The 27,607-nt window shown below is 40.4% G+C and overlaps 2 protein-coding genes across 3 annotated transcripts; both read right to left on the reverse strand.

Moving 5' to 3' along the window:
• On the reverse strand, positions 1-27,166 carry Dhc64C (dynein heavy chain, cytoplasmic). Of its 2 annotated transcripts, none has more exons than XM_089854274.1 (50): positions 27,016-27,166; positions 26,611-26,933; positions 26,406-26,508; positions 24,775-25,204; positions 22,594-23,222; positions 22,356-22,518; positions 22,200-22,291; positions 20,968-21,427; positions 20,776-20,907; positions 20,417-20,707; positions 19,620-20,338; positions 19,376-19,559; positions 19,189-19,308; positions 18,803-19,042; positions 18,590-18,713; positions 17,673-17,929; positions 17,084-17,607; positions 16,851-17,024; positions 16,614-16,779; positions 16,359-16,544; positions 16,089-16,292; positions 15,151-15,433; positions 14,583-15,075; positions 12,918-13,562; positions 12,701-12,857; positions 11,803-12,636; positions 11,566-11,740; positions 11,337-11,490; positions 10,489-11,269; positions 10,026-10,424; positions 8,676-9,047; positions 8,543-8,608; positions 8,384-8,471; positions 7,604-7,799; positions 6,148-6,265; positions 5,447-6,087; positions 5,155-5,371; positions 4,552-5,091; positions 4,392-4,486; positions 3,794-3,968; positions 2,914-3,732; positions 2,613-2,836; positions 2,449-2,552; positions 2,007-2,378; positions 1,807-1,949; positions 1,627-1,737; positions 1,500-1,560; positions 869-965; positions 667-703; positions 1-590 (listed from the first exon to the last, which is right to left on the reverse strand). In XM_089854274.1, exons 2-50 carry the CDS (start codon positions 26,876-26,878, stop codon positions 453-455), a joined length of 14,001 nt encoding a protein of 4,666 aa, XP_089710400.1. In that variant the 5' UTR covers positions 26,879-26,933; positions 27,016-27,166; the 3' UTR covers positions 1-452. The 2 variants fall into 2 exon arrangements, with proteins under 2 accessions (XP_089710400.1, XP_089710401.1); XM_089854275.1 differs by having other exon boundaries at positions 27,048-27,156.
• On the reverse strand, positions 6,272-7,597 carry LOC149618549 (cytoplasmic dynein 1 heavy chain 1-like). The gene has a single exon (XM_089854277.1). The coding sequence runs from the start codon at positions 7,289-7,291 to the stop codon at positions 7,061-7,063; it is 231 nt and encodes a 76-aa protein (XP_089710403.1). The 5' UTR covers positions 7,292-7,597; the 3' UTR covers positions 6,272-7,060.
• Positions 27,167-27,607: the final 441 nt, after the last annotated feature.

Below are 27,607 nucleotides of genomic sequence, written 5' to 3' on the forward strand. Positions count from 1 at the left end.
TTTACATCAACATTAAGCAATACTTTCTTTATTCATTGATTGATTCGTACAATTATTGGTTAACTGCTTTTAATATTAGTAATTACCATTAATAACAAGGATTTTCACTAAATATTGACGACATATTAGAAGGAATAGTTATTAGAACAGAAGAAAGAATTTTAAATGGGTTATAATTAAGTTAAGTTACGGGGATTCTTAAATTAGTTAATTTACGGTAAATACTTGGGTTACTTTGTTTATACTTATTTTAATATTAGTAATTACCATTAATAACAAGGATTTTCACTAAATATTGACGACATATTAGAAGGAATAGATATTAGAACAGAAGAAAGAATTTTAAATGGGTTATAATTAAGTTAAGTTACGGGGATTCTTAAATTAGTTAATTTACGGTAAATACTTGGGGGATTACTTTGTTTATACTTATTACTTATGTGTTAGGTTGTTTAACCTAAACTGGTAGAGCTCAGTAAAGCAACACCTCTTTCGTAAAAGTTATGTTCTTTGATGTTATCGCCAACTTCTAATTCTACGGTAAAAAGGGTCTCAGTGCGGGTGGTGTTCAAATACACTGGTAGAGTAATCTGGAAATTAAAACGTAATAACTTTGTATTATAGAGAGTTTCTAATATTGCAACCTAATAGAAATGAAGTCCATACCAGTTTCTTGGATTGGCGCCTTGATTCGGGATCGATTCTATAAATAGGAGAGAAAGAGACACGACTTAGTGAAATCATACTCCTCGCCATTTATATTAATTCTTAACCATTTTTTCGTTTAGTTTTAATTTGTTTTTTAATATTTCGCGGGTATAATGTAATAATATATTCACAACACTATTATTTATATAATAAGGCTTACTTGATCCATTTTAGATAGGTCTGGGGCAAGTCCATAGAAATTGTTGATGAAAGATGCAACTTGTTTGATTTGCACTCGGCGCCTTGCAGCTTCAATCCTAATAAACAAGTTATAGATATTAAATACAACGAAACTACACAGTAATTGCTGAATTCAAATCATTATAAACATAGAGTGGCGTGCTATGTATTAACATAGAACGGCGTGCTATGTATTAACATAGAGTGGCGTGCTATGTATTAACATAGAACGGCGTGCTATGTATTAACATAGAGTGGCGTGCTATGTATTAACATAGAACGGCGTGCTATGTATTAACATAGAACGGCGTGCTATGTATTAACATAGAACGGCGTGCTATGTATTAACATAGAACGGCGTGCTATGTATTAACACAGAGTGGCGTGCTATGTATTAACATAGAACGGCGTGCTATGTATTAACATAGAACGGCGTGCTATGTATTAACATAGAACGGCGTGCTATGTATTAACATAGAACGGCGTGCTATGTATTAACATAGAACGGCGTGCTATGTATTAACATAGAACGGCGTGCTATGTATTAACATAGAGTGGCGTGCTATGTATTAACATAGAAAGGCGTGCTATGTATTAACATCGACACTTACCAGTAACGCAAAAACTACACTCATCAAGTTGGCGTTCTGTATCGTCATCAGCAACGATAACCTTTTTTTAAAAAAAAACCTATTGTAAGTATCACCGCTATAACAAAGAAACCATTAATGTTCATACTTCTAGAGTCAGCTCTTCTAAAGACCAACAATTGGCTTGCGCCACGTATTGTCTACTAGCGGTAATATATGCTTCAGGGTTAAACAAACCTCCAAGCCACACTTTCAGATTCTACATTACATTTATATCATCATAATGAAGTACAATTGTACAAGAAGATTTATAATGGCATGTACTTACTTTTAATGCAGATGGTCCTCCGCTAATCGAAGTAGACGAAACCTTCTGAAGTTGCTTGACGCGATCAGAAAAGTCGGTAATCCAGGGTATTACGGTGCAACCACGAGGAACAGTGTAATGTTGCCAGTGAGATGGAAGCATTCCTAGCAGAAAATATTACACTAACACATTAACGAATTAATGTAAAATTAATACATTACCTTTAGCAAGTTCATTAAGCATGGTACGATGATGGTTAGTCTGTTTCTTCTCTCCTTTACAGATCGAAATGACATCCTCCAGATCTTGTCGCACAATCTGGAGAAGTCTAGCACCTCCGTTAACCTCTCTCTCAAAGTATCGATAAAGCGGATCTTTAATGTTTTCAACAGTTCTTCTCAAACAAGCCAAAGACGGTGGAATCAATCGCAACCAAGTCAAAGCGGAATTTTGCAATGTTCTCATCCAAGCTGGTCTTCCATCTGTAACTAATTTTTTAGTTGGTTCTCCGTCAGGTGTACTTGGATACACCATATCATCGTCGTCATCTTCCAATAGCTGCATTTTCAGAAGTTTCGCGACTAAATCGGTGCCTAAAGGGAATAAATTACTACGTTAATTACCATAAATTACATTACACAAATACTTTGTTGAGTGAATTACTTTGAGTGGTAAGCAACACTTTCTCAGCGTTGTTCGGTAAACCTAACCAAGATGGCGTTTGATGATCCGAGAGTGATTCAACCCAATGAAGGAATTGATCACGTCTATAGAAATTTAATTAATCAAATAATTAAAAGCAAAGGTAATTAATTAAATTAAGTTACCGGATTCCATCAGGCATCGTTATTTTCTTAGCAACTTGTCCATCAATTCCGGCAACCAATGAAAAATCAGCTTCAAAGCTTTGCGAAGTAAAAAGCTTATTCAAAAACGAAGTCAGGAGCCTCTGATCAAATTCATTATCAATTTTGCCACCGTAAATGCATTGTCCAAATAAAGTACATAAAGCATCCCATGGTACTTTTTCGGGAGGCAAATTGGTCCTTCCCTGTACACGTTAATTAACCAAAAAAGTTAACCCAAACAATGTAGTAAGTATTAAGACATAATGTGTATATAACTTACCATAGCGACTGTTTCAATCCAAGTATCCAACGTATCGCAAGCGACACGCAAATCCGATTCATTAAACTCGTACTGTTTGGCCCAACCCAAAGGACAGTAACGTAAACGCTCTTGAACAATGGCGTGAAACCAAGCTAAAAGGAAATACAATCGAGCTCGTTCTCCGGGGGCCTTCATCATTCTTTGCGCTGGAATAGTGTTGAAGGTTCTCAATAGATTAGCCTTAATTCCTGGTGGAGGCTCAAAAACAAAGACACGTCCGGCACGCAATAAATTAACCGGGGTTTTAGGATGAATTTCCAATGTTAAAAATAGCCTGAATTGCGGATGCGGCTGCAAATTATGTAACTTTTTCTCCAACTGCACGAGCCATTGAGGAGCCAAGTGTACGTTCTTCAACATAACCCATCGTCCCGTTTTGGAAGCAGAGTTTATAGCCTTCTCAGCTTGGCTGAATCCTTCAGCTGAACCAATCGCGATGGAAGTAATAGTCTTCCCTAGTTCAGCTGACAAATCGTCCACACGACCGCTTGCATCGTATCCTGGTACAGAACACATTAGTACCGGTGCATTTGAACTGACTTCAGTTTCCAAGATATTAGCCAAATCCATTTCTCCTTCAGCAGCATGCATGAAATTTTGTCCAATGGCTACACCGACTACTTCACGTGCCATTGAAATGACGCGGTCTGGTCTAAAAGCTTGAATGACCAGGAGTTGATACATGGCGGTGCCAACAGCGGACAGTGGTTTATCATCATCCCATAAAACGGGTACGGTAAGTTCTGGATTTCCGCTACTAGCCCAAGCAGCAAAATCCTGCAATAGATGTACACATTGCATATACAAGGCTTAAGTGCATCCAGCTGCAAATACTTACGTCATTTGCGTCAATCTTTTGTTGAAGATGACGGAAAGCTGGTAATTTTGAAAGGGCAGTAGCTCCTTCTAATTGCTCTAAGCTTAACCCTGCAACTCTAATTGTGGGTTGACCAGGTAAGATACCTTCTCGACCACGCAAGAAATGATCAAATTCGTGTTCAAAATTGGTTTCACTGAAAGATTCCATTCCAGGAGTTTAACATATCTCCCCACAAGCAGTAAGTGGATTACATAAGCTGACAGGGTTCATACAACTTTTGGAAAACAAATTTCCCTGAGATTTCCAGGTTTTCCCCCAACACTTCCCTGAGTTTTCCAGGTTTTTCCCGTATATGGAGCCAATGTTAACGAGGGAGGGGTGGGGCAAATAGGACTGTTACATAATCCTATGGAGGGGATGTTTATGAACATTTTACTTAATTACTCAGCCCCTGATTGACGCAAATTTCCCTGATTTCCCTGAATTTTGCTAAAAATTCGAAATTTCCCTGAGTTTTCCCTGAGGTTTTTGTCAACTATTTATTTCCCTGATTTTTCCAGGTTTTCCCTGTTTTCCAGGTTTGTATGAACCCTGTGATAAACGCGTCGCGTCTTACCCTGAGAAGCCCTTCAAGTGAATTTTACTTAAAAGCAAAGCAAATATAAGGCGATCCTCGTGTAGCATTCCCCTGGTAACTCTGTTGTATACAGTCTAACGAAAACCAGCGCAATATAGTTGCAATTCAACCCAAAATTGCCAAAACTACAAGGACTTACTTGAAATAAATCTGTGGTTATCAAAGACAACCTTGCCGCGTGTTCCGTTACACCAGTAAGATGCTGGTTATTGGTCAAGACATCCATATACATATCCAAGAAGAAATTAAGGGCATACTGATACAAAAAGTGGACCTGGTGTAAACCTTCCAGTGTAAAGTAGATGCTAGAACAGGCTTGCGAAAGAGGCATGTATTGTTGAGAGACAGTTTCAACTTCAGCCATAATCTTATCAGTTTCTTCCATTTTGTGAGATATTTCCGAAGCTTCGTGCTTCAATTTTTCCAAAGTGCCAATGACACTATCGTCATCCAAGATTCTACCCTTTGAGTCATTCAACGCAGCAAGAAGGGATTTTTCAAGTTGTCTCAGACGTACGTGGAATTCACCTTGCAACTTGAGAAGGTCAGAACGCTTCTCATCAATGTCAGGCCTTTCAGCCTTCAGGACTTGATTTAAACATTGACTCTGTAAACTACTTCTAGTTACGGTGAAATTAACGAAAGTTACTCTGGAGCAGAGGTCAGGAGGAAATTCAACCTGCAAATGTTCAAACAATGTATAGCCTAACTTCACGTCTTGTTGCAGATTGTTTGAACTGACCGTTGGATCTCTGGTTGAAAGATAAATACAGAACGATGGTGACAAATCAATGTCTTGATCACCTAAAGTAATCAAGACACGTCCCCCTGTTTTTCTAACTTCCCGATTCAAAACTGGATTCAATATTGGATCGTAACTTTCAACGTCCTGCACAAGAAGTGGATTTCCAAAACGCAGAGCACTTTCAAGATTTTTGCGGAATGAATCATCCAAAAAGCTGCGTAAAATGTTTGTGTCAAGTGTCTCCTAGCTCATCTATGCTACTGATTTATTTTGTTGTTGTAGAACTTACCTTGTTTGCGTAATTTTTCTGTCCTTGTATTCGTTAATAAGGAACTCAGTAGCTTGACCGGATGGATCAATAATAAGAGGGTATCTATTGAATCTCTTCAACATGATAGCATTCTCCGTACAAAGTTCGTCACTCGGTAAGGCATTCGCTTGCCATCTTAGCCTTTCATCGGCCGAACTAAGATACTCGGTTCTAGCTAGATCACTTCGGAATAATATTCCGGCTTGTTGTAAATGCGTGCACCAGTTACTGAACAAATTTTGACGATACTGTTGGTCAAAGTAACCTCCGTAAGCCAAAAAGGCCGAAGACAAAAGAACATCGCCAGCAATGGTGGCCATTTGATTCTTAAACGTTTCGCTGCTGTTTTCCCAACGTTTTCTTTCAGAGCTCAAACTCTTAATGAGCGCGATACTCCTATCAACCTTCGCTTGTACAGATGACAGGTCTGACTTGATGGCCTGTGCCTGGCTAACCAAGTTCGCGTATTCCTCTTTGTAAGACGCGATACTCTTTTCAAGATGTTCAATAACACTGTCAATCTCTTGAGCACGGTGTTTGTTTTCCGATGCGGCGGATTCGAGATTATTCAACTCGTTTCTTAATGGTTCGACTTGTTTCAAGATATCAGCGTAGTTAATCTAATTACGCGCGAAACAATTAACCGAAGTTAAAACTGATAGTCTATCGGTAATAAATACCTGCGCAATGGCCCATTTCACCATAGGACCGCAAGCCAAACTGGCTTTGTTAACTTTCTCAAAATTGTATTCGGGATTGTTGAGATATCGGTTCTTCATTTTGTTACGAATATCGTCGCTTAAAACGAGGTAATAATAAATTATTTATATCACAAGTTTAAAATCACCATTGATGGGTATTTGTGCATGGCGAAATTCAATTAACAAGCTTTAAAAGATAATTAAATGCTTGCTCGCAAGTGGGACTCAACAATTTTAAGTAACTCATCGGCTTGTCATTTGCACAATATATTTTAGATCGAAGGGACACTAGATTAATCAGTGGACAAAGTTGGAATATCGGAACACTGTTGCAAGTGTCGTGACAAATCGTGAAAAGGAAATCTTTAGATTCATATAATTCTACCACTAAATCTAATCTAGTGTTCCTTAAAGTGAACAATAGGCATAAAATTTGCATATATATATATTAGGAATAATTCATGCCAGTCTCGGATTATTAATCTCTACGTTAATTAGAGTACGGCGGATTACTAAAGTTAAAATAAAACACAAATCTACTAGCTTAAAAATAATTAAATTGGTCCCTTTACAAACATATTTAGATTTAAAAAAAGGTGTAATGTAAAATTCCTATAACATGGCCTAGCATAAACAACCTATTGTACCATCTACACATGTCCTAAAATCCCACTTCCTATGCTAATGCTGCATATATATAACCCGGAGTTGTCCGAGGCAAATCACGCTTTAGTCTAAGCTTGGACTTAGGAACATTTTTTAACCCAAAAAGAAAGGATCTACTACAAAGTGGTAGGGAAAAAATAATACAAGCACAATAGAAGCAGGACAGTGTTCAGTGTACACTTAAGGGTAGAGAGAAGGTCATCAACAGTGCCATTCCAATTGAAGCTTACTGCAGTAACTCGGGGTTAAAGTTGACAATGGTAGGAATGAAATTTTCACGTATAATAACGGAACGAATTGCTTTCCAATCAGGCGATGGTTCACCCAATAGAAGGCAAATGGATTCCATAGCCATCTTGACTGGAGGCGGAGGGTTACTCATAGATCTTACTTCAACGAGATGCTGACGCTTGATTCCTTTCACGGCTAAACTCACCAACCCAATTTGGAATGGCATGACAAGATAAAAGTAGTACGGAAAGCGTTTATGTTTTTTATTGGGGTTGAAAGAGGAAAATTAGTAGAAAGACAACTACGGGAGAAGTTAAGTCCGTTAGAAGAATATATGTGGCCCACATGTACACCTATTCAACTATAATGTAAGCTTATCGTTTGTGAGAGACCAAATTAATGTGAAAACTGAGAACTACGCAGCAAATGAGATGAACAAACAAAAAATGTGAGCGGAAAAACAACGTAAGCACTACAGTCGGGTTCGAAGATAATTTGTCACGTGTCTACGTGTCATTTTTTTAAAATTGGGCCTTACGTGATATTATCAGCTTCAAAATTGACGATAGTACTGATGAAATTGTCCCTAATGAGTACCGATCTAATAGACTTCCAATCTTGAGTCGGTTCGCCTAAAAGTAGGCAGATACTCTCCAGTGCCAACTTGACCGGGTTGGGCGGATTGGCCATTGACTTGACCTCAACCAAGTGTTGCTTCTTAATGGATTTCACAGCTGATCAAAGCCATGCAAACATGCAACAAAAGGTTGAAAAATATAAACGGTAAAAATAAAATTTTCGTTTCGTGGGGACAGTGGAGACCAAAATTAAAAGAAAAAGAAAAATCAAAATCAAAAAAGTTATGGCAATGATATTTGAGAGTGAGTTCAACTGTAGCTGTCATGAAGCACTAACTCCCCTTCTATACAACATTTACGAGACATGTTCATGGAAATGCCTCTCATAAATCCTGTATCAATTCATACAATACAAAACTTATGGGTTGATCTATTTAGTTATAGACTAATGGCACCCCATGTTATTTCCCCATAGAGCTTAATACAGTCGAAGGCAGAGGACTGCCATTACCCTATTACTAAAATTCAGTGATGATATCTCAGCAATACTATTGTATGAACAATACTGTCCATACACTATAGAAACAATTACTAGTACATTGAAAAACGGTAATAATTAAACGGTTGACACGCCCACCTATCCCTTAAAGTATGAAGTTGTGTCCCATGAATATTATATTATATTATATTATATAACCCACAACCAAAGATGTAACTGTTTTGAACAACAAATTACGCACCTTGCTGAGCCTCAAGTACAGCGGGTTCTACTTGCTGCAAGTCCCTCATTACACTGGTTTGTTTTTCCGCGATAGTTTCTTCTTGTTTCTGTAAGAACAAATCTCACTCTGATTAACATTACACAATGCCGGGTATTAAACTTCGTTCACGACACTTACCCTTAAGGCATCCTGAATCTCGTGAGATTGTCCCTTTTTCTTCTCAGCTTCTTGTTGGTCTTTCAACTAATCAAAAAGTTCACAGTAAACTTTCAAATTAGCAACAAAAACATCAAGTTCATTTGCAACATACCATTTCCTTTAGTTTAGCATTTGCAGCTTGATTTTTAGCTTCCAATTCATTTCCTTTCTGAGCCAATGACTTTTGTAGTTCTTCAACTTGTTCCACAGTTTCTCTTATTTTCTGCAGTCCAACGTTCAAATGGAGTTGTTGTTCTTCGAGTTCAGATCGCTTCTCATTAAATAACTGAACATAGTGGTTAATGAAATCCAAGAAATGTCTGGGAGTGATGGTCGTAGTTTGACCTCCCCGCTTAGTCAAGCGCACGTTGGCTTTATGAAGAGTTTGGTGAACGTGAACGAATGCATTCACGATAGCTTCCCTATGACTCGGTCGAGTACCCATACTTGGGAAAGCCACTGGGAAATACTCAGGAGCTTGATACTGCGGATAAAAAGGTTATTAGCTCAAATTTAGATCCAAGTAAAACAAGTTGCTTTCTGTGAACAGCCAGTGCGAACAGACACGAACAGATACACAGACTCTTCCGGTGTAATACCTCTCACAAACGCGATCTGATATTGCGAACAGACACACATACACGTCCAGTGTAATACCTCTCACGAACGCGATCCGATAATGCGAACAGACACACCCCAGAAACGATACACAGACACAGACACGTCCAGTGTAATACCTCTCACGAACGCGATCCGATAATGCGAACAGACACACCCCAGAAACGATACACAGACACAGACACGTCCAGTGTAATACCTCTCACGAGTCACGAACGCGATCCGATATTGCGAACAGACACACTCACGAACAGAAACACAGACATGTCCAGTGTAATACCTCTGACGAGCGCGATCCGATAATGCGAACAGACACACCCCAGAAACGATACACAGACACAGACACGTCCAGTGTAATACCTCTCACGAGTCACGAACGCGATCCGATATTGCGAACAGACACACTCACGAACAGAAACACAGACATGTCCAGTGTAATACCTCTAACGAGCGCGATCCGATATTGCGAACAGACACAGATACACAGACACGAACAGTTACACAGACACGAACAGTTACACAGACACGAACAGTTACACAGACACGAACAGTTACACAGACACGAACAGATACACAGACACGAACAGATACACCGACACGAACAGATACACCGACAGGAACAGATACACCGACACGAACAGATACACCGACACGAACAGATACACCGACACGAACAGTTACACAGATGTGTCCAGTGTAATACCTCTCACGAACGCGATTCGATATTACAAACAGACACACAGAACGACCAGTGTAATACCTCTCAGTGACATGGTCACGAACGCGATCCGATATTGCGAACAGACACACAGAACATCCATCCAAAAACGTATCAAAAACTAACCTGATTTCTTTCCAAATCCACTTTGGAAGTGAATTCCGTTCCGACTTGGAAAAGGGCCTCATCCGACCAATCACCAAACCAATTCAATACGCATCTGTTGAACAAAGCTGGCGAAGTCGCCGCCCTATCTTTCAATCCTTCAGAGGATGGATTCATGGTGAAAACCACGTGCAGGTTTGTAGTAACCTGTTGCGTAAACCACTTGTAGAGTTCTTCATTAGAATCGAGCATTAACCCTTCTCTTTGCGAGCCTTCTTTGCATTGAGTCATAAGGGTGGTGTACTCATCGCCCTCAAATAATCCGGGAACTTCACCATTAGCTAAGAGGGTGTTCATTCGTTCCAAAAATCCGGAATCAAGTACATTACTTTCATCCAGAATGAAGCAAATCTTTTCACCCTAAAATATAATACCAATTTGAACTCTGGGTCATGGACAGACCACACTTGACGCTTTTTGTTACCTTACAACCGGAACGTCTTAAAACTGATCTCAAATCCTCGTCAAAATCATTTCCGGTGTACTTGTTATGCACTTTAATCTGGAAAACTGTTAATCCATTCATCCAGGCCACGAATCGGGACAAAGTAGTCTTTCCAGCACCACTAACACCAATCAACAGCAAATGTCCTTGTGGTTGTCTAAAGATTCGATCAATTCTAAGTACATGATCAAGTACTTCATTGAAAAGCACTAGAGGCATGTCCAACTCTTCTTCATAGAACACTTTAAGTCTGGCTTTGGTGTAATCCCTCAACTCCTCACGTTTAACGGGAACATAGTCCTTTGATAGCCAGTTGCTGTACAAAATGGGTCTTCCCAATGCAGCGTCTCTTTGTATATTGGGGAAATGCTTCAGGGCCACCATGTCAATGTTCTCATCAGTCCATAATCGTTCATCATCCTCAACCAGACGATCTTGGAACAGTCTAAGGGCTTCGTGAGCCCAAAGTCTGACAAGTCCCTCAACATTCAGAGTTTCCAAGGGTCTAAGTGCTTCGCAGATTCCTCTAACCCAACGAGTCAATTCACGAGGAGAGTAGACGTAATGGGGTTGCATGTCTTGCGTAAATCGTTCTTGGGACATTAAATAAAACTCAACCATAGCGGCTGTAAGTGGTTCGGCGTATGTTCTTAGTGAGGATATCATTCTCAACATAGCTCGGTTGAATGTTCCGTAGATTTGCTTCAATGATGTTTCGCCTGGGTAGTCAACATACACAACTGGTACATGACGTAAGAATCTAAGGATATTCATTAAAATGTACGCGTATTAGGGATGAACAATGTCGACCACAATGTTTCACTTACCTGTGGGACAATGGTTTACGACCAGGATCAGTTGGAGGATTGCAAGCTCCAACAAATTGGATACGTTCTAAATGGACCCAAGCTTGATCGGTCGTTCTATAAAATCCTCCATGTTCCACAAGTTGTCGGAGGAACGAGATTACTCTTTGAGTACCTGTTAACAAGAGTTATTACATTGCAAATCCAAAACACATGAAATGTACCAAGAAAAGGACAATGACAAACGTACCATATTTATCCATATCAGGCAAATTAATTTCATCGCAGAAGAGTATAAGCCATTTGCCCAATTGAATTGGTGAAAGGACAATACCATTTGGAGTACGTCGGTACTCGCAGTAATGGTCAAAGGTTTTAAGCAATAGTTCGGGAGTAGTAGCACTGGAGAAATTCAACCCAACAACCTAACCGACAAATGCGACCATATGGTAAATATCTGGAATTAATGTACATCATTTTAACTTACCTCCATGTCGGGAAGTGATCTCAAAGCGCTGAAGAGTGTCATAGTCTTTCCTGAACCAGGAGGACCACAGAGAACCAATGGCTTGTGTTCTTGAAGCCAGGTGTATAGTAAGGATTCGTGTCGTACAGTGTCGAGTGTTGGTACAACCACATCAGGCGCGGCGACCTTATGGGTTTCAACTTCAATCTGGGGTACCTTGTTCTGCCAAGGAATCCATTCTCCACTGTGCGATACTTCATAATCGATGATAGGCATTCCAGTTTGCCCAGGTGGTAGTGGAATCGTCGTTATGCCACGCAGAAAATCTCCCAAGTCACATCTGGACTTAATCTTAGCGTCACCAGAAAATGACCATAACAAGCAATAAACCAAACATTTTGAGATGTATCGTTCGAGTTGATCTTGTTGCATGGGGAAATCGGAATGGGAATGATTGTAGGCGAGGACATTTCGACAACACTGATTCAACATCGAGAACAAAGATCCCATGGCTCTCAAACGAGTAAAATCCATGATGTGCTCTTGTTTCGAGGCGTAATCGAGGGCTCTAATCACCAAACCATCAATGGCGAAATAAGGAGTCAAAATTGAAGCCACATCTTGCTGAACCTGTAAGGTTGGCGAGAGCAAATCTTCTTTGATAGCTTCAATCTTCTTCTTATAACTCAATTCCTCCTCAGCTTCTTCAAGCGGGATGTGCCTCAACCTCAACAGGAAGTTATCCAAAATCATTTCGGTTGAAAGAACATCTTCGCTAAACCAAATCATGCCGCAACGGGACACGGTAGCCAAGGTAGCGAATTTAAGGTCTTGGACTTCAAACATAATACGGACCTAACAAAATTCGGAGAACCATTTCGTTCAGCATATTCGTTACGCATATCAAGGAACAGCTTACATTGGGTGGTAAACTCAAACGTTCACCATTGGGAAGGGTTAGGAGCTTATTGTCATCTAGGACACTATTCAAATTTTCAACCCACTCGGGGTCAACATCACCATCAAAAATGATCCATTGCCGTTTGTTAATCTCACCACGTACATTATCAATAATTCTAAGTAAAGTTAGAACCTTAGTCTTTGTAATTACAAAGACCGCTTCGTAAGTAACTTACTTTCTAAGAACGTGAGTGAATAAACCATCGGTCCATTCTCTGGTATTGGGATCGAGGACACCGTATAATGCCTCTTTGGATATTGCCTTAGGATCTATTACGTGGGCAACACCTTCAGTCCCATCAAATCTTTCCAGAGCTTTGAGAAGTACTTTCCAGGCTGTGGACTTGCCACTCCCACTTGGACCAACCATCATGAGACCATGATTTAATTGAGATATTTGGAAGAGTTGCAAAACTTTTTCCATCCATTGTCCGCCTTGTTCATCACCCTCTCCGCAAATGAGGTACATCTCTTGACAAACTGATCTAATCTTCTCCTTAAGTTTCTCCATTTCAGCCCTGGAGTACTTAACACCGGGGAAAACATCGGAGAGCAATGAAAATAGAAGAGGAATGTCCTCGGCGACCAACTTGGGTACCATTGTTTCGCAAACACTTTGAATTAAAATTTCTTGTTCGGGTAATCGTTCCGCGATGGAGCCCTCATCCAAAGAGGAAGGTGGCTCTTGCTCGTCAATAAGTTTTTCTTTCATGCGTTGAATGCGATCTCTTTTAATGTTTCCTGCACTGACGAGTACGCTCTTCAACGCACGCAAACCAAAGTCATAGTGAGATTGATTCGATAGTTGTTCATCGCAAAGCCTTTAAGGACATACATACCGTAATTCAAGAACTTGCCCTAGAAAACCAGGGTTCGTACGAAATTTTTACATTGAAAATCCCCGACTTTTCCAGGTTATCCCTGACCAAATGTTGCCTATATCCCTGACCATTTTAAGTACGTGTTTACCAGAGCCCACTTCATAATTACACCTGGCTCATATTTAGCATTGCATGAAGAATGGTTTGATATGCCAAACAAAATCCCTGACATATCCCAGACTTTTTAGGAAAATGTTTTAAATCCCTGACTTATCCCTGACTTTTCCAGGTTATCCCTGACCAAATGTTGCCTATATCCCTGACCATTTTAAGGTGTTTACCAGAGCCAACTTCATAATTACACCTGGCTCATATTTAGCATTGCATGAAGAATGGTTTGATATGCCAAACAAAATCAATGACATATCCCAGACTTTTTAGGAAAATATTTTAAATCCCTGACTTATCCCTGACTTTTCCAGGTTATCCCTGACCAAATGTTGCCTATATCCCTGACCATTTTAAGGTGTTTACCAGAGCCAACTTCATAATTACACCTGGCTCATATTTAGCATTGCATGAAGAATGGTTTGATATGCCAAACAAAATCCCTGACATATCCCTGACTTTTTAGGAAAATGTTTTAAATCCCTGACTTATCCCTGACTTTTTCCCCTATTTTCCATATCCCTGACTTATCCCTGACTTTTTCCCCTATTTTCCATATCCCTGACTTATCCCTGACTTTTTCCCCTATTTTCCATATCCCTGACTTTTCCCCCTATTTTCCATATCCCTGACTTATCTCTGACTTTTTCCCCTATTTTCCATATCCCTGACTTTTTCCCCTATTTTCCATATCCCTGACTTTTTCCCCTATTTTCCATATCCCTGACTTTTTCCCCTAATTTTCATATCCCTGACTTTTTCCCCTATTTTCCATATCCCTGACTTATCCAGGTTATCCAGGATATCCAGATTCCGTACGAACCCTGAAAACTCGTAAATGCAAGAACTTACTTGAAGAATGGTACTATTTTGCTTGCCAGCCTTTCAGCTGTACGGAAACCTTGCGAAAAAAGCATAACTTGCGCAATTAGCTGCCTGTCTGGCTTAGTCATAGCCAAAGACCTGAAGAGTTTCTTCAAGTTATCCGGTAAGTTGGATCTTCCAGCGTATCCAGGATTCATCGTAATGAAAATGGCCATATCGGCATTAAGGTGTACTTGCTTTCCAACCAATTCAACGCAGAGATCTTTGGTTTTCTGACTTAAATTACTCTTCAATGTTTCTTGTATCATCTGAATTTGTTGGGACACAGCCGAGAGCATGCGCTCTTCCAATCTGTTAAATTCATCAAAACATCCCCAAGCACCAACTTGACAAAGACCCACAAAAATACGCCCCATAGCCTGAAAGTCAAATGTTTCATCGCAATTGAACACAAGTACAAAGCGACCAAGTTGGTGTCCTAAGGCTTTCACGGATTCAGTTTTACCGGTTCCAGCGGGTCCTATAGTTATAGTTAATCAAAATTGTAATTGTAATTACCAAAGCATAAGTACTTAATTTATTTAAAGGTAATTACCAAAAGGTGAGCCTCCAAGTCGAGCTTCTAATGCTTGCGTCATTGTAAGATAGCACCTATCAGTCAAAGGTGTTTGCACAAGCTTTTCTTGCACTCCCAAATATTCAAATCCATAATTGAATTTAGCGTTTGCCATATGGATTGAGAGTTGTTGGAGGACGTCGGTATGGTTAGGGTCAAAATAGAATCGCATTTGACTCAACCAATCAAATGATTTATTGTTGGTAACTTTGTTTTTAATGAGAGACCTGGTAACATCTCTTTTGTGGACAAATTCGGTAATCTGTACATGAACATGAATGATAAGATTAAGACACTTCTGGGGCAGGGCTCATACAACTTTTGGAAAACAAATTTCCCTGAGATTTCCAGGTTTTTCCCCATATACTTCCCTGAATTTTCCAGGTTTTTCCCGTATATGGAGTATTCCATGGAGCAAATGTTAACGGAGGGGGGGGGGCAAATATGACTATAACATACTCAAAGGACATCCCCGTATCTCTAATATAACCAGAGTTATGAGCCTCCAAAGTATAGTGTAATGTTAATCCTATGGAGGGTATGTTTATGAACATTTTGCTTAATTACTTGGCCCATGTTTGTCGTAGCCCCATGTTTTTAGTATGTTTGGATGGGGGGCAAATTGGACTATAACATACTCAAAGGACATCCCCGTATCTCTAGTAGAACCAGAGTTACGAGCCTCCAAAGTATAGTGTAATGTTAATCCTATGGAGAGTATGTTTATGAACATTTTGCTTAATTACTCGGCCCCTGTTTGACTCAAATTTCCCTGATTTCCCTGAATTTTACTAAAAATTCTAAATTTCCCTGAGGTTTTTGTCAACCATTTATTTCCCTGATTTTTCCAGGTTTTCCAGGTTTGTATGAACCCTGTGGGGGTTAAATAAAACCATGATTTTAAAATGTGTTTTTACCAAATGTTCAAGTTTTTTCCTTCTCAATGGTGGTTGTTCTTGAAGAACAGAATCGGCAAGAACATTCAAAGTTGACTGCACGGCTTTTAAGACTTCTTCTAGAGGTGCCATGTCGGTTCCATCACCACTCGCAACCATATTCTGTAAGGCTGCCTCTACGTCTTGCGACCACGAGATTTGAGCTGCCAGTACGACTATTTGCGCCTGTACACAAAGATGTACAACTTAACATATGCAACACAAAAGACTTATCAACAGTTACAAACTTACTTGATACTTGTCAGCCCAATCCAAATAGTCACTTTGTTTGATTTGTCCTTTCTTGAAAGGTGCAATATCAGCAACTGCAGAAGCTAACAGCTTAGCTAATGTTACTCGCATTTCTTTTTCAACCAAAGACAACCATTCGTTAATCTTTGGATGGTCTTTGATTGAGACTGGAGTGCTGAATACAACCTATCAATAAGAGTACTCGTTAAGTACTTCCGTCCCAGGATAAAAACAAAGAAAGAACGGATTAAGTACTTCTTCTCCTTCTTTAGAGGAGATTCCCTTAACAATGGTGTTATCTTCATTGAGGTCAATTGAACTGACCCCGGCAAACATTTTCTTGAAATGTTTTTGCAATCTGGGTATGTTTTTACTGTTACCGATAATTTCAAGCAAGTCTTCATCGCCCACAAAGTAGAATCTAAACCGGAAATAGATTCACGTTGAATTCCTAAGCACAGCAACATTTCTTACACATTGACATTGACAAACCTGGGGAACGAAGATCTCTCTCGTTCAAGGTATTCACCCAACGCTTTCTGAATTTTACCCAAAAGGTCAGCGAGTCTTTCAAGTGACCTCTGAACACCAGGGATGTTTAATATGTCCATCACCAGCGGAGATTTCACGACTTTCTTCATTAAAGTAAGAAATTCCGAGCTTATGCTGTAAAGATGTGATGTTACGTGATTGCATAGAGGTGACAGGTCACTTGGTTTACCTACCTCTGAAATCTCGATGTTTCAACTGGTAAGAGAGTTTGAATATCAGCGCTACCAGAAAAGATGCCTTCCAAATAGACCCAACGTCTTTGTACGTCAATCCAGACATCAAAAAGGGCATTGATTCTGTTAAGTTTCTCTTCCCATGAAAGGGCATCATCCTCAAACTCCTTGTAGTAGGGAGACAATTTCATGGCGGCAACAGAATTAATGTGTTCCTTAACTTTGTTAAACAGGTCATCCCATCCACGGATCAGTTTACATTTATTTTGGTAATTGATCAAGTCAAGTTCGTAGCTTTGCCAAGCTTCTCGGACTTGTTTCAAAAACTCTTCTAATGCCATTTCACCTTGCGCAACCAATATGACATCTCTTATTAAGGTTTCGTTACGTTGCAAGTCAACATCCCAGACTTGTCCAAGAGTTAGGTCAGAGAGAACCCAATTGACACGTAACTGTTTCATTAATTGCTTCCAATGGCGCTCTTTCAGAGCATCCGACTTAAGTTCAACAACAAGCATGTTAACCTGTTGAGCGAAAGTACAAAAGATTACTGTCCATTATTGTCGAGGGACCAGGAAGTCTTTCTTACCTTAGTGTAGCCCTGAAGGAGGCGTTTCACATATTCGTAAGAAGCATATTGACGTAGACGCGCGGGGAGTTCTTTAAGTTGGGATAAGAAACTGTCTAGTTGTTGTCTAAGTTTCCTTGGTTGAACAGAGAGCCAGGGCTGCTCTTTTAATTGGTCAATAGATTCCCAAATTTTGGCAAGTTCTTGCCATACACCTTTAAGGTCTTGCAGTTCTTCAAAGGCAACGTGAAGTCGCTCGTCCGTGGCACTTACAGAGCCTAAAAAGATGTCATCCCGAAATTTTTCATAAAAGCTGAGAAACAATAGCGGACTTGACAAAACAGCTTCTTGCAAGATAAAGTAAATTGCTTTGCAAAAATACAGCTTTCACTGTATTAAGCGCACGCCGTCACGTCGCTATAAGCGCACGCCGTCACGCCGCTATAAGCGCACGCCGTCACGCCGCTATAAGCGCACGCCGTCACGCCGCTATAAGCGAACGCCGTTACGCCGATATAAGCGCACGCCGTTACGCCGATATAAGCGCACGCCGTTACGCCGATATAAGCGCACGCCGTTACGCCGCTATAAGCGAACGCCGTTACGCCGCTATAAGCGAACGCCGTTACGCCGCTATACGCGCCCGCCGTTACGCCGTTATAAGCGCCTGCCGTTACGCCGTTTCTAGGCGCACGCCGTCACGTCACTACAAGCGCACGCTATTACAAAACCGTTCCCATAAATTAAAAACTATAATCATGCAAAGCTAAATTTTATTTATTTAAATTATATACTACATTTGAAACTAATCTTTTAATTGTTTTGTTGGAAAATTAATGATAAAAGAGATAAGACAAAAGCCATTACTACATACATGCTAAAGCAATAACCACAATAAAGCAAGCCAAAACCATAGCCAATAAACAAGTAATCATTACCAGGATCTTGAAGTTCTAGGGCTTCTTTGGCTCGCACAATATTATCCCTATCTTCCTTCAATTTTGAAAACTTTGATTCGAAAAGTGAAAGTTGACTGGTGGCATCACTTGGCCTCAACGAGCCCTGAAATGAAAATAATTTAACGCGTCAAATGACGTAAACTTAAAAATTACCAATGATACTAATCAATCAGTTAATGGTAACTTAATTACCTCAACTGGTTTGCATTTCTCCCATTCGGAAAGAATTTCGGTAGTACGGGCTTCGACTGTCTTGTCCTCGGACACAATTTTCATTTGAAGACTGGCCACTTGCGTTTGAATTGCAGCATCCTTTCGCTTGATGATCTCATTGAAAGCGGACCATTCACCCTCAATATTATCAACATGAAGCCACGAATTCGGAAATTGGAATCTTTGTCGTTCCAGGATACGTTGGCCTTCACGATACAGCTAAAAGATTAAGCAAGTCCAAAACTAATGAGGACCATAGTACCAAGACAGTTTAGTTCAGCTAGCTAATTGGACCAAGTCATCTTGCGACTTATTGCCACTTATCTATCATTGCTGGTATGATATACAATGTCTCAGGGGCTTACATCAACATGTTTCTCCCATGTCTTCATTTTACGTTTCAAAGACTGGACATAAGTAATGAAAGTAACAGCATCTGATGTTGTAGCTGTATCAATCGACTGTTGCTCTAAATCACTACGCGACTGCAAAAAGCATTGCACATTAACCCATGGACAAGGTCTACTTCCGGTGTTATAAAATAGAAAATACCTTCGACACTGAAGTATGGAATTGCGTCATGTTGTTACCCAAAAGCGATCCAAATTTGCAAAGGACATCTTTATGCCACGAGTCATACTTTAATGACACTTTGGATTGTACCTTAGCATAATCAATAATAATAGGACCAATCTCTTTTCGAACTTCAGTGGTATCAAAGGTTGCCCTTGATTTCCTTAAAAACGCATCAATGACGTCAGAAATGCGTCGGAGTTCAGAGCAGACAAATACTTACTTGATCTCTACAAGAGTGTTCATCCACCTACTGATATTTTCACCAAGTTTATTATACAGCATTTCTTGCTGCAAATCCCAGAGTGACTGATATCTCAACCAATCACGTACGTAATCCTGCATTTCCTTAATCTTTCCTTCAATAGCGCTATACGCTGACTCCATGACCAATGCACCTTCGGGCATCTTTGTCAGAAGGTTCCGGTAAGTTTGGGACACTGGTCTATCAAGTCCAACTTGATACCGGGAACTCTGAATGTGCAGTTGCGACAAGACAACATTCTGCCAGTCAAAGAGTTGACCCAAAATGTTGCTACGTGCTTCTTCGACACTTGGGCTGACGTGAAGGACTTGGTTTGTGATTCTGATCTCGTGTATAAGAACCTTTATTTTTGGGTTGCCACCGAGTTTATGGGCAGTTGGTGGCACTCCAGCGGCCGCGTCTATAATCATTTCAGCTTCTTCTTCCTTAACACCTTCCAAGGCTTGTGTCCAGGCCTTGATTCCTGCTTGAAGACGTGTCGCCAACTTTTCTTCAACCATTTCATCAAGTTTGGCCACCCATAGATGAAGATTAGAGTATTGATGGAGACTCAAGTCATCCACGGCCTTTTGAATTTTACTTAGGATGTCACTAAAGTTGTTCGAGTGATAAGCACAAGTTTCAAGAGACCGGACATCAACATCGATCTGTTCTTCAATTGTCAGCAGATCATCCACCTATTAGATATTTCGGTTTAGGACAATTCTTGTTTGGGCCTTGGCTTCCTGAAATAAACTAAAGGGCTTGGTACTTACCTTTTCTTGGAAACTATACACAAGCTCAGCTAGTCTTTGGACATAAGAGTCAAGTTTATATGACTCCCAAACTAAGGCAATGCCTTCGGATATCAGATTCTGGACATCGCGTTTCTGTCCAGCAACAAGCAGCACGATGGTTTGTCTTTCCGAAACCTTTTCGCAAGTTCTATCAAACGTTCGGACACTCTCGATCAAGGATATTGCAAATGGGTACAACTGGTTTGCCTGATGGGCTTTGTTGACGATAGCCAATGGTACTCTAAACCCTAGCCATTTTAGATTGCGGACCTATTATCCAATAAAATGGTTATAGTTTCAAGGTTCAACTGAGAGTAATTGCGTAAAGACTTAATTACTTCTTTGGACAGTGTTATGATTTCGGGCAAGAAATTAACTTTCAACTTCAAGACACTTCCTTTTCCAGTACGACTACGAATGCTATCAATTGCAAATATTCTCCCGGAGACACCGAGTTGCCGTTGTTGAACCTAAAATTGTTGAGTTACTAAAATTGGTGACCGGCAATGTCCAACTCAAAACAGGATTACCATTCGAGCCCATTCATCAAAAATTGGTTGCGTGTTTAACTTAGATCTGAAGCTATCCGCATCCGCCTTCAACTTCTGTCCTTCAACATGGTTCTCCCATCCTTTCCCAAGTACATCTTCAACTCTCTTCATATAGACTGATAATTGTCGATCTATTTGTTTGGCCCATATGATGGAACCAGCAACGGGAGGCAAGTCTCTAACGCGACTCATACGACAGGCTTTGCTCTGTTGGTACTGAACTTTAAATTTTTCATGAAGAGCTTCAATATCGTCTTTAACTCTTTGTATCAATTGAGTTTGATATTCTCTAATGGCGCCTCGAATATGAGGTCGAACGAATAGAGCGTTAAATCGCGAGAAAATTCTGAACATTTCATTGGCGTTTTTAGCAGTTCCTAATTGATCACGGAGTCTAGCTGTGATTCGGGTTTCAACGCGATCAATACGCTCATTGTACCTGAAATGTCCGATGAAATGTGTTGGAATAAGTAAAAAATAAGCCAATCGGTCCCGAAAATGAGCCGATCGAGCCCGAATATGAGCCGATCGAGCCCGAATATGAGCCGATCGAGCCCGAATATGAGCCGATCGAGCCCGAATATGAGCCGATCGGTCCCGAATATGAGCCGATCGGTCCCGAATATGAGCCGATCGGTCCCGAATATGAGCCGATCGGTCCCGAAAATGAGCCGATCGGTCCCGAAAATGAGCCGATCGGTCCCGAAAATGAGCCAATCGGTCCCGTAAATGAGCCAATCGGGCCCGAAGATAAGCCAATCGGGCCCGAAAATAAGCCAATCGGGCCCGAAAATAAGCCAATCGGGCCCGAAAATAAGCCAATCGGGCCCGAAAATAAGCCAATCGGTCCCGAAAATAAGCCAATCGGTCCCGAAAATAAGCCGATCGGTCCCGAAAATAAGCCGATCGGTCCCGAAAATAAGCCGATCGGTCCCGAAAATAAGCCGACCGGTCCCGTAAATAAGCCGATCGGTCCCGTAAATAAGCCAATCGGGCCCGTAAATAAGCCAATCGGTCCCGTAAATAAGCCAATCGGTCCCGTAAATAAGCCAATCGGTCCCGTAAATAAGCCAATCGGTCCCGAAAATAAGCCAATCGATCCCGTAAATAAGCCAATCGGTCCCGTAAATAAGCCAATCGGTCCCGTAAGTAAGCCGATCGGTCCCGAAAATAAGCCAATAGGTCAAAAAGTGAGTAGATATTTTTCTCACCGTTTGATAGCAGCTTCCCAGGCATCACACCCTTCCTTGGAAATATCTAAACCATCAACTTCTTTCACATTTTCATAAGCAAGATTGACTTCCTATAAAACGCTTGGTATTTAGCATCTCCGTATTTCTTTCCCCAATCACTTGTCGCTAACTTACTTCAATAGCGTTAACATCAGCAGCATCCAAGGAACTAGTGTCCGCTTGAATATCTAACTGCTCATCAGGGGTGCTGACTGGTAATCCCACCCTAGTAGAAGCTACAGTGGGCCTCAATACCCTGACAATAACTGTCCTTAACTGTTCATGTTGTCGACGAAACCTTTTAATCAAAGACAACTTTTGTTTATAGGGATTCCTGTTACCAATTAGCGTCCTTTCGACCATTCAAACATACTTCCTCATCTGTTCCATTCTGGCCTGCAATTTCTTATGAGACGGACTCATTCTCCACACCATTTTCATATGTTCATCACGTTTCTTTTTAACAATGTCTCTTAAAAGAGCTTGAAGCTTATCATACTCGTCATCCCATGTTTGAAACACTTCGAAACAAGCGTGCATAACTTTCTCAAACTCCTCAAAGGCAATGTGTATCAACCGACGCGTTCCCAAGACTTTTAGTAGCTGAGACATCAGGTCTCTGGAAATGGCTTCAACAAGCCTCAACGCACGTTGAATGGGATATTTTGTGCTTCGAACTTTACGAAGGTGAGTGAATATGGACAAAACTGCCGATTTGATCTTATCGAGCTCCGAAGCCGCGAGGAGCTCGTTTAACGGGAAGTCTTTCATAAGTGGGTTGTAGTCATTGACTGTGGTTATTGCTTGTTTTAAACCAGTATCGGTATCGAAACTGACAACAGCGTGAAATCGTTTGCCAGCTCTAAGGATTTCGAGAGTTAGGGTAACTTCTAAGCTTTCCCTTCTTTCCTGTATTCGCAAGAGCGCCCTTTCCAGGTTTAACCAAAAACTGATCTCTTGTAAAGCTGTTCCTGATGACGGATCGCGGTCTAGCTTTGTAACCTATAGGGAATGGGTAAAGGGGGTGTGAATATTCCTTACTGATGTCAGACCCCCGCTTAACCAACAGGCGTAAAGCCGCGTAATCCCTCAATAGTCTTTAACTGTTTGCCGCCATTTTGGCGGAAAGGGGCGTGGCCATCTTAAGCCATACTACTCTGATTTCAACATATAGTTTTATTTGATGAAATGACGCATTACACATTTGTACAATCTCACTTACACGAACCCCGCTTAACCAATCAAGTGTAATCCAACATTAGTCTGTAACTGTTTGCGGTCATTTTGGCGGAAAGGGGCGTGGCCATCTTAAGCCATACTCCTCTGATTTCAACACAAGTTTTATTTGATGAAATGACGCATTACACATTTGTACAATCTCACTTACACGAACCCCGCTTAACCAATCAAGTGTAATCCAACATTAGTCTGTAACTGTTTGCGGCCATTTTGGCGGAAAGGGGCGTGGCCATCTTAAGACATACTCCTCTGATTTCAACACAGTTTTATTTAATGAAATGACGCGTATTACACATTTGTACAATCTCATTTACACGAACCCCGCTTAACCAATCAGGCGTAAAGCCGCGTAATCCCTCATTAGTCTTTAACTGTTTGACGCCATTTTGGCAATGGCGGAAAGGGGAGGAGCCATCTTAAGCCACACTCCTCTGATTTCTCAATGTAGTTTTATTTGGTGAAATGACGCATATTGAACATTTGTATAATCTCATTTTGATGAAAGCTATGTTCGCCAACAAATTTGTGTACTCCTGTTAAACAGAAGTTTGCTTGGCATTGCACTAAGTATAGTTTACCACATTTTGGCCACGCCCATCTGACCCCGCCCATTAGTTTAATTTAGTAAAATAAAGCGTATTGGCAGAGTTTGATTTTAATTAAAGCAAATAAAAGATGGTCGTTCCACTAATTATAGTTTACCGCATTTTGGCAGAAAGGACAGGATCCATCATAAGCCACGCCCATCTGACCCCGCCCATTAGTTTAATTTAGTAAAATAAAGCGTATTGGAAAACTTTGATTTTTATTAAAGCAAAAAAAAAAAAAAAAAAGATTGTCCTTCCACTAAGTATAGTTTACCAAATATTGGCGGAAAGGGCGGGGCCCATCTTAAGCCACGCCCATCTGGCCCCGCCCAATAGTTTGGTAAAATAATGCGTATTGGAACAGTTTGATTTTCAATAAAGCAAACAAAAGATTATCCTTCCACTAAGTTTAGTTTACCACATTTTGGCGGAAAGGGCAGGACCCATCTTAAACCACACCCATCTGGCCCCGCCCATTAGTTTTATTTGGTAAAATGATGCGTATTGGAACAGTTTGATTTTTATGAAAGTAAAAGCAAACAAAAGATTATCCTTCCACTAAGTATAGTTTACCACATTTTGGCGGAAAGGGCGGACTCATCTTAAGCCACGCCCATTTGGCCCCGCCCAATAGTTTGGTAAAATAATGTGCCTTGCAATAGTTTGATTTTTATGAAAGCAATCAACAGTTTGTGACGTGTATTCTTTCCTAACACCACTTTGTTTACCTTTTGCATTTCTCGGACCCATCTATTGACACCATTTTGCAATGCATTTAAGAAATAGGAATCCTTGACTTTCTCTCCAAAATCATCAACTGTGGCCTTGCGACCTTCTTCGGCACATTTTTTGATTGTGCCACCAACAGCAGGGTGAATACTTAGGGTTATCTCCGGTATGTCTATATTCTGTTGCAGATGCAACAACCCCATTTCCAACTCCGCAATTTTCTTTTCAACAGTAGGGGCCATTTTATCTCCGTCTCTTTCAGCTCTTCCCGTCTCTCTCACGTAAGATTTGAAATAAGGGGCGACGGCGCTGCTGATGTATGAATGCAATGTTTCATAGGGGGAGGAGTCATTCAGGTTCATTACTCTCAGTTGGGTTGGAAATGCTTTGTCAGCTTCCAAAACCATGGACTTTTTGATAAACACCAAGCTGTAAATGCGGAGAGGTGGCAAACATTATGGGGATTGCGGAGATTCAATGTGAAATTTAGGGACTTGGCAATTCGGGCTTAACTCCGCCCCCAGCGCCATTATGGTATGTTTTTTTTAACAGAATGAAAGCTATATAAGCCCCTCCTCCTGGTGGTAAGTTTTCGGGCTTAACTCCGCCCCCAGCGCCATTATGGTATGCTTTTTAACAGAATGAAAGCTATATAATCCCCTCCTCCTGGTATGTTTTCGGGTTTAACTCCGCCCCCAGTGCCATTATGGTATGTTTTTTAACAGAATGAAAGCTATATAAGCCCTCCTCCTGGTGGTAAGTTTTCGGGCTTAACTCCGCCCCCAGCGCCATTATGGTATGTTTTTTAACAGAATGAAAGCTATATAAGCCCTCCTCCTGGTGGTAAGTTTTCGGGCTTAACTCCGCCCCCAGCGCCATTATGGTATGTTTTTTTAACAGAATGAAAGCTATATAAGCCCCTCCTCCTGGTATGTTTTCGGGCTTAACTCCGCCCCCAGCGCCATTACGGTATGTTTTTTTAACAGAATGAAAGCTATATAAGCCCCTCCTCCTGGTGGTATGTTTTCGGGCTTAACTCCGCCCCCAGCGCCATTATGGTATGATTTTTTAACAGAATGAAAGCTATATAAGCCCCTCCTCCTGGTAGTATGTTTTCGGGCTTAACTCCGCCCCCAGCGCCATTATAGTATGTTAATTTAACAGAATGAAAGCTATATAAGCCCCTCCTCCTGGTGGTATGTTTCCGGGCTTAACTCCGCCCCCAGCGCCATTATGGTATGTTTTTTTAACAGAATGAAAGCTATATAAGCCCCTCCTCCTGGTATGTTTTCGGGCTTAACTCCGCCCCCAGCGCCATTATGGTATGTTTTTTAACAGAATGAAAGCTATATAAGCCCCTCCTCCTGGTGGTATGTTTTCGGGCTTAACTCCGCCCCCAGCGCCATTATGGCATGTTTTTTAACAAAATGAAAGCTATATAAGCCCCTTCTCCTGGTGGTATGTTTTCGGGCTTAACTCCACCCCCAGCGCCATTATGGTATGTTTTTTTAACAGAATGAAAGCTATATAAGCGCCTCCTCCTGGTGGTATGTTTTTTAGCACTAGTGGAAGGTAGCGTGACGTAGTACTGCCAAGTCCCTATTTTGGAAAAGGCTTAAGTTTAGCTAACCTGTTACTTTTAGGGTTAACAAATTTAACATCGTTAGAGATGTGATAATTAACTCCATCTTTCTCCTCTTCAACATCTCCGCCTCCATCAACTTCTTCTTCATCTTTGTTAATTAAAATATTAATTAAATATAAAATAATTAATATATTAATACAATATAATCTTTATTAATTACACGTTTATTATTAAAGCCAAAAAATCCTACCTTTTCCTGATGTTCTTTGTATCAACAAAGTTCGAGACTGAGGATCTGAAATGAACTTCTTCAAGTATTCAACGTTAGACTTATCGTTCAGAAGATTTTCTATAGCATTGGATGGTCTAGCATCATCTTCTTCTAAGATTACTAGAATTACGCGCTGTAGGTATTTCTGAAAATCTGGAAGTTCTACAAGTGCAGTAGCGGGAACTTGAGTTTCAGTTTGGGATGAACCCAAACTAACATTGGGATCTCCATCAATTGAGTCTGCCATCGTTAAATTGGCCCTTTAGGCCTTGGCAGGTAAGGGCGTTTCCGAGATTAATAACCTAGAATTAATGATATTTACATAACTTACGTGTGTTAAATTAATTACGCAAGAATTAAATATAAATATGTAACTTAAATTACTTAAAATAATTCGAGATAAATCTGTAATTAACCTTTTCTTGACAACTACGCATCAAACGCTATATAACGTTCACAAACTTGACACGAAGCCGGGTCCGGGTGGAAGGGGTGAAGGCCCAGCTGTCACTGACTTACGTAAGTCGCGTTTACTAATTACTTACATACGCTTTACGTAACTGAAAAGTGACAGATGTAAACCATAGAGATATGAATCTTTAAGGAGTAGAATCTTTGATGGAAAATGCAGACGACACTGGAGGTTTCCTTCAAACTTCAATGTGAACAAAATCTATATTGGCTTCACCAGTTCTTAAAAACACATTTATACACGTTTCCTTCAAACTTCAATGTGAACAAAATCTATTTTTGCTTCACCAATTTTTAAAAACACATTTATACACGTTACAATTTATTAAGAGGCTCTGGAAGGCACAGATTTTAATGGGACAAGACATTCAATTACAAAAATAATATCGGAAATGTATATTCTTGGATAATACGATGTAGTTTTACACATTTAATACTGGAATAAAGCTTTATTTTCACTTGCATAAATGTTTAAATAACAGTTCCGATGTTAAAATTTAAAATA

Source organism: Phalangium opilio, unplaced genomic scaffold (genome assembly GCF_054372755.1).
Source record: "Phalangium opilio isolate 3A_F unplaced genomic scaffold, DU_Popi_V2 ptg000209l_1, whole genome shotgun sequence".
Taxonomy (NCBI): domain Eukaryota; kingdom Metazoa; phylum Arthropoda; class Arachnida; order Opiliones; family Phalangiidae; genus Phalangium; species Phalangium opilio.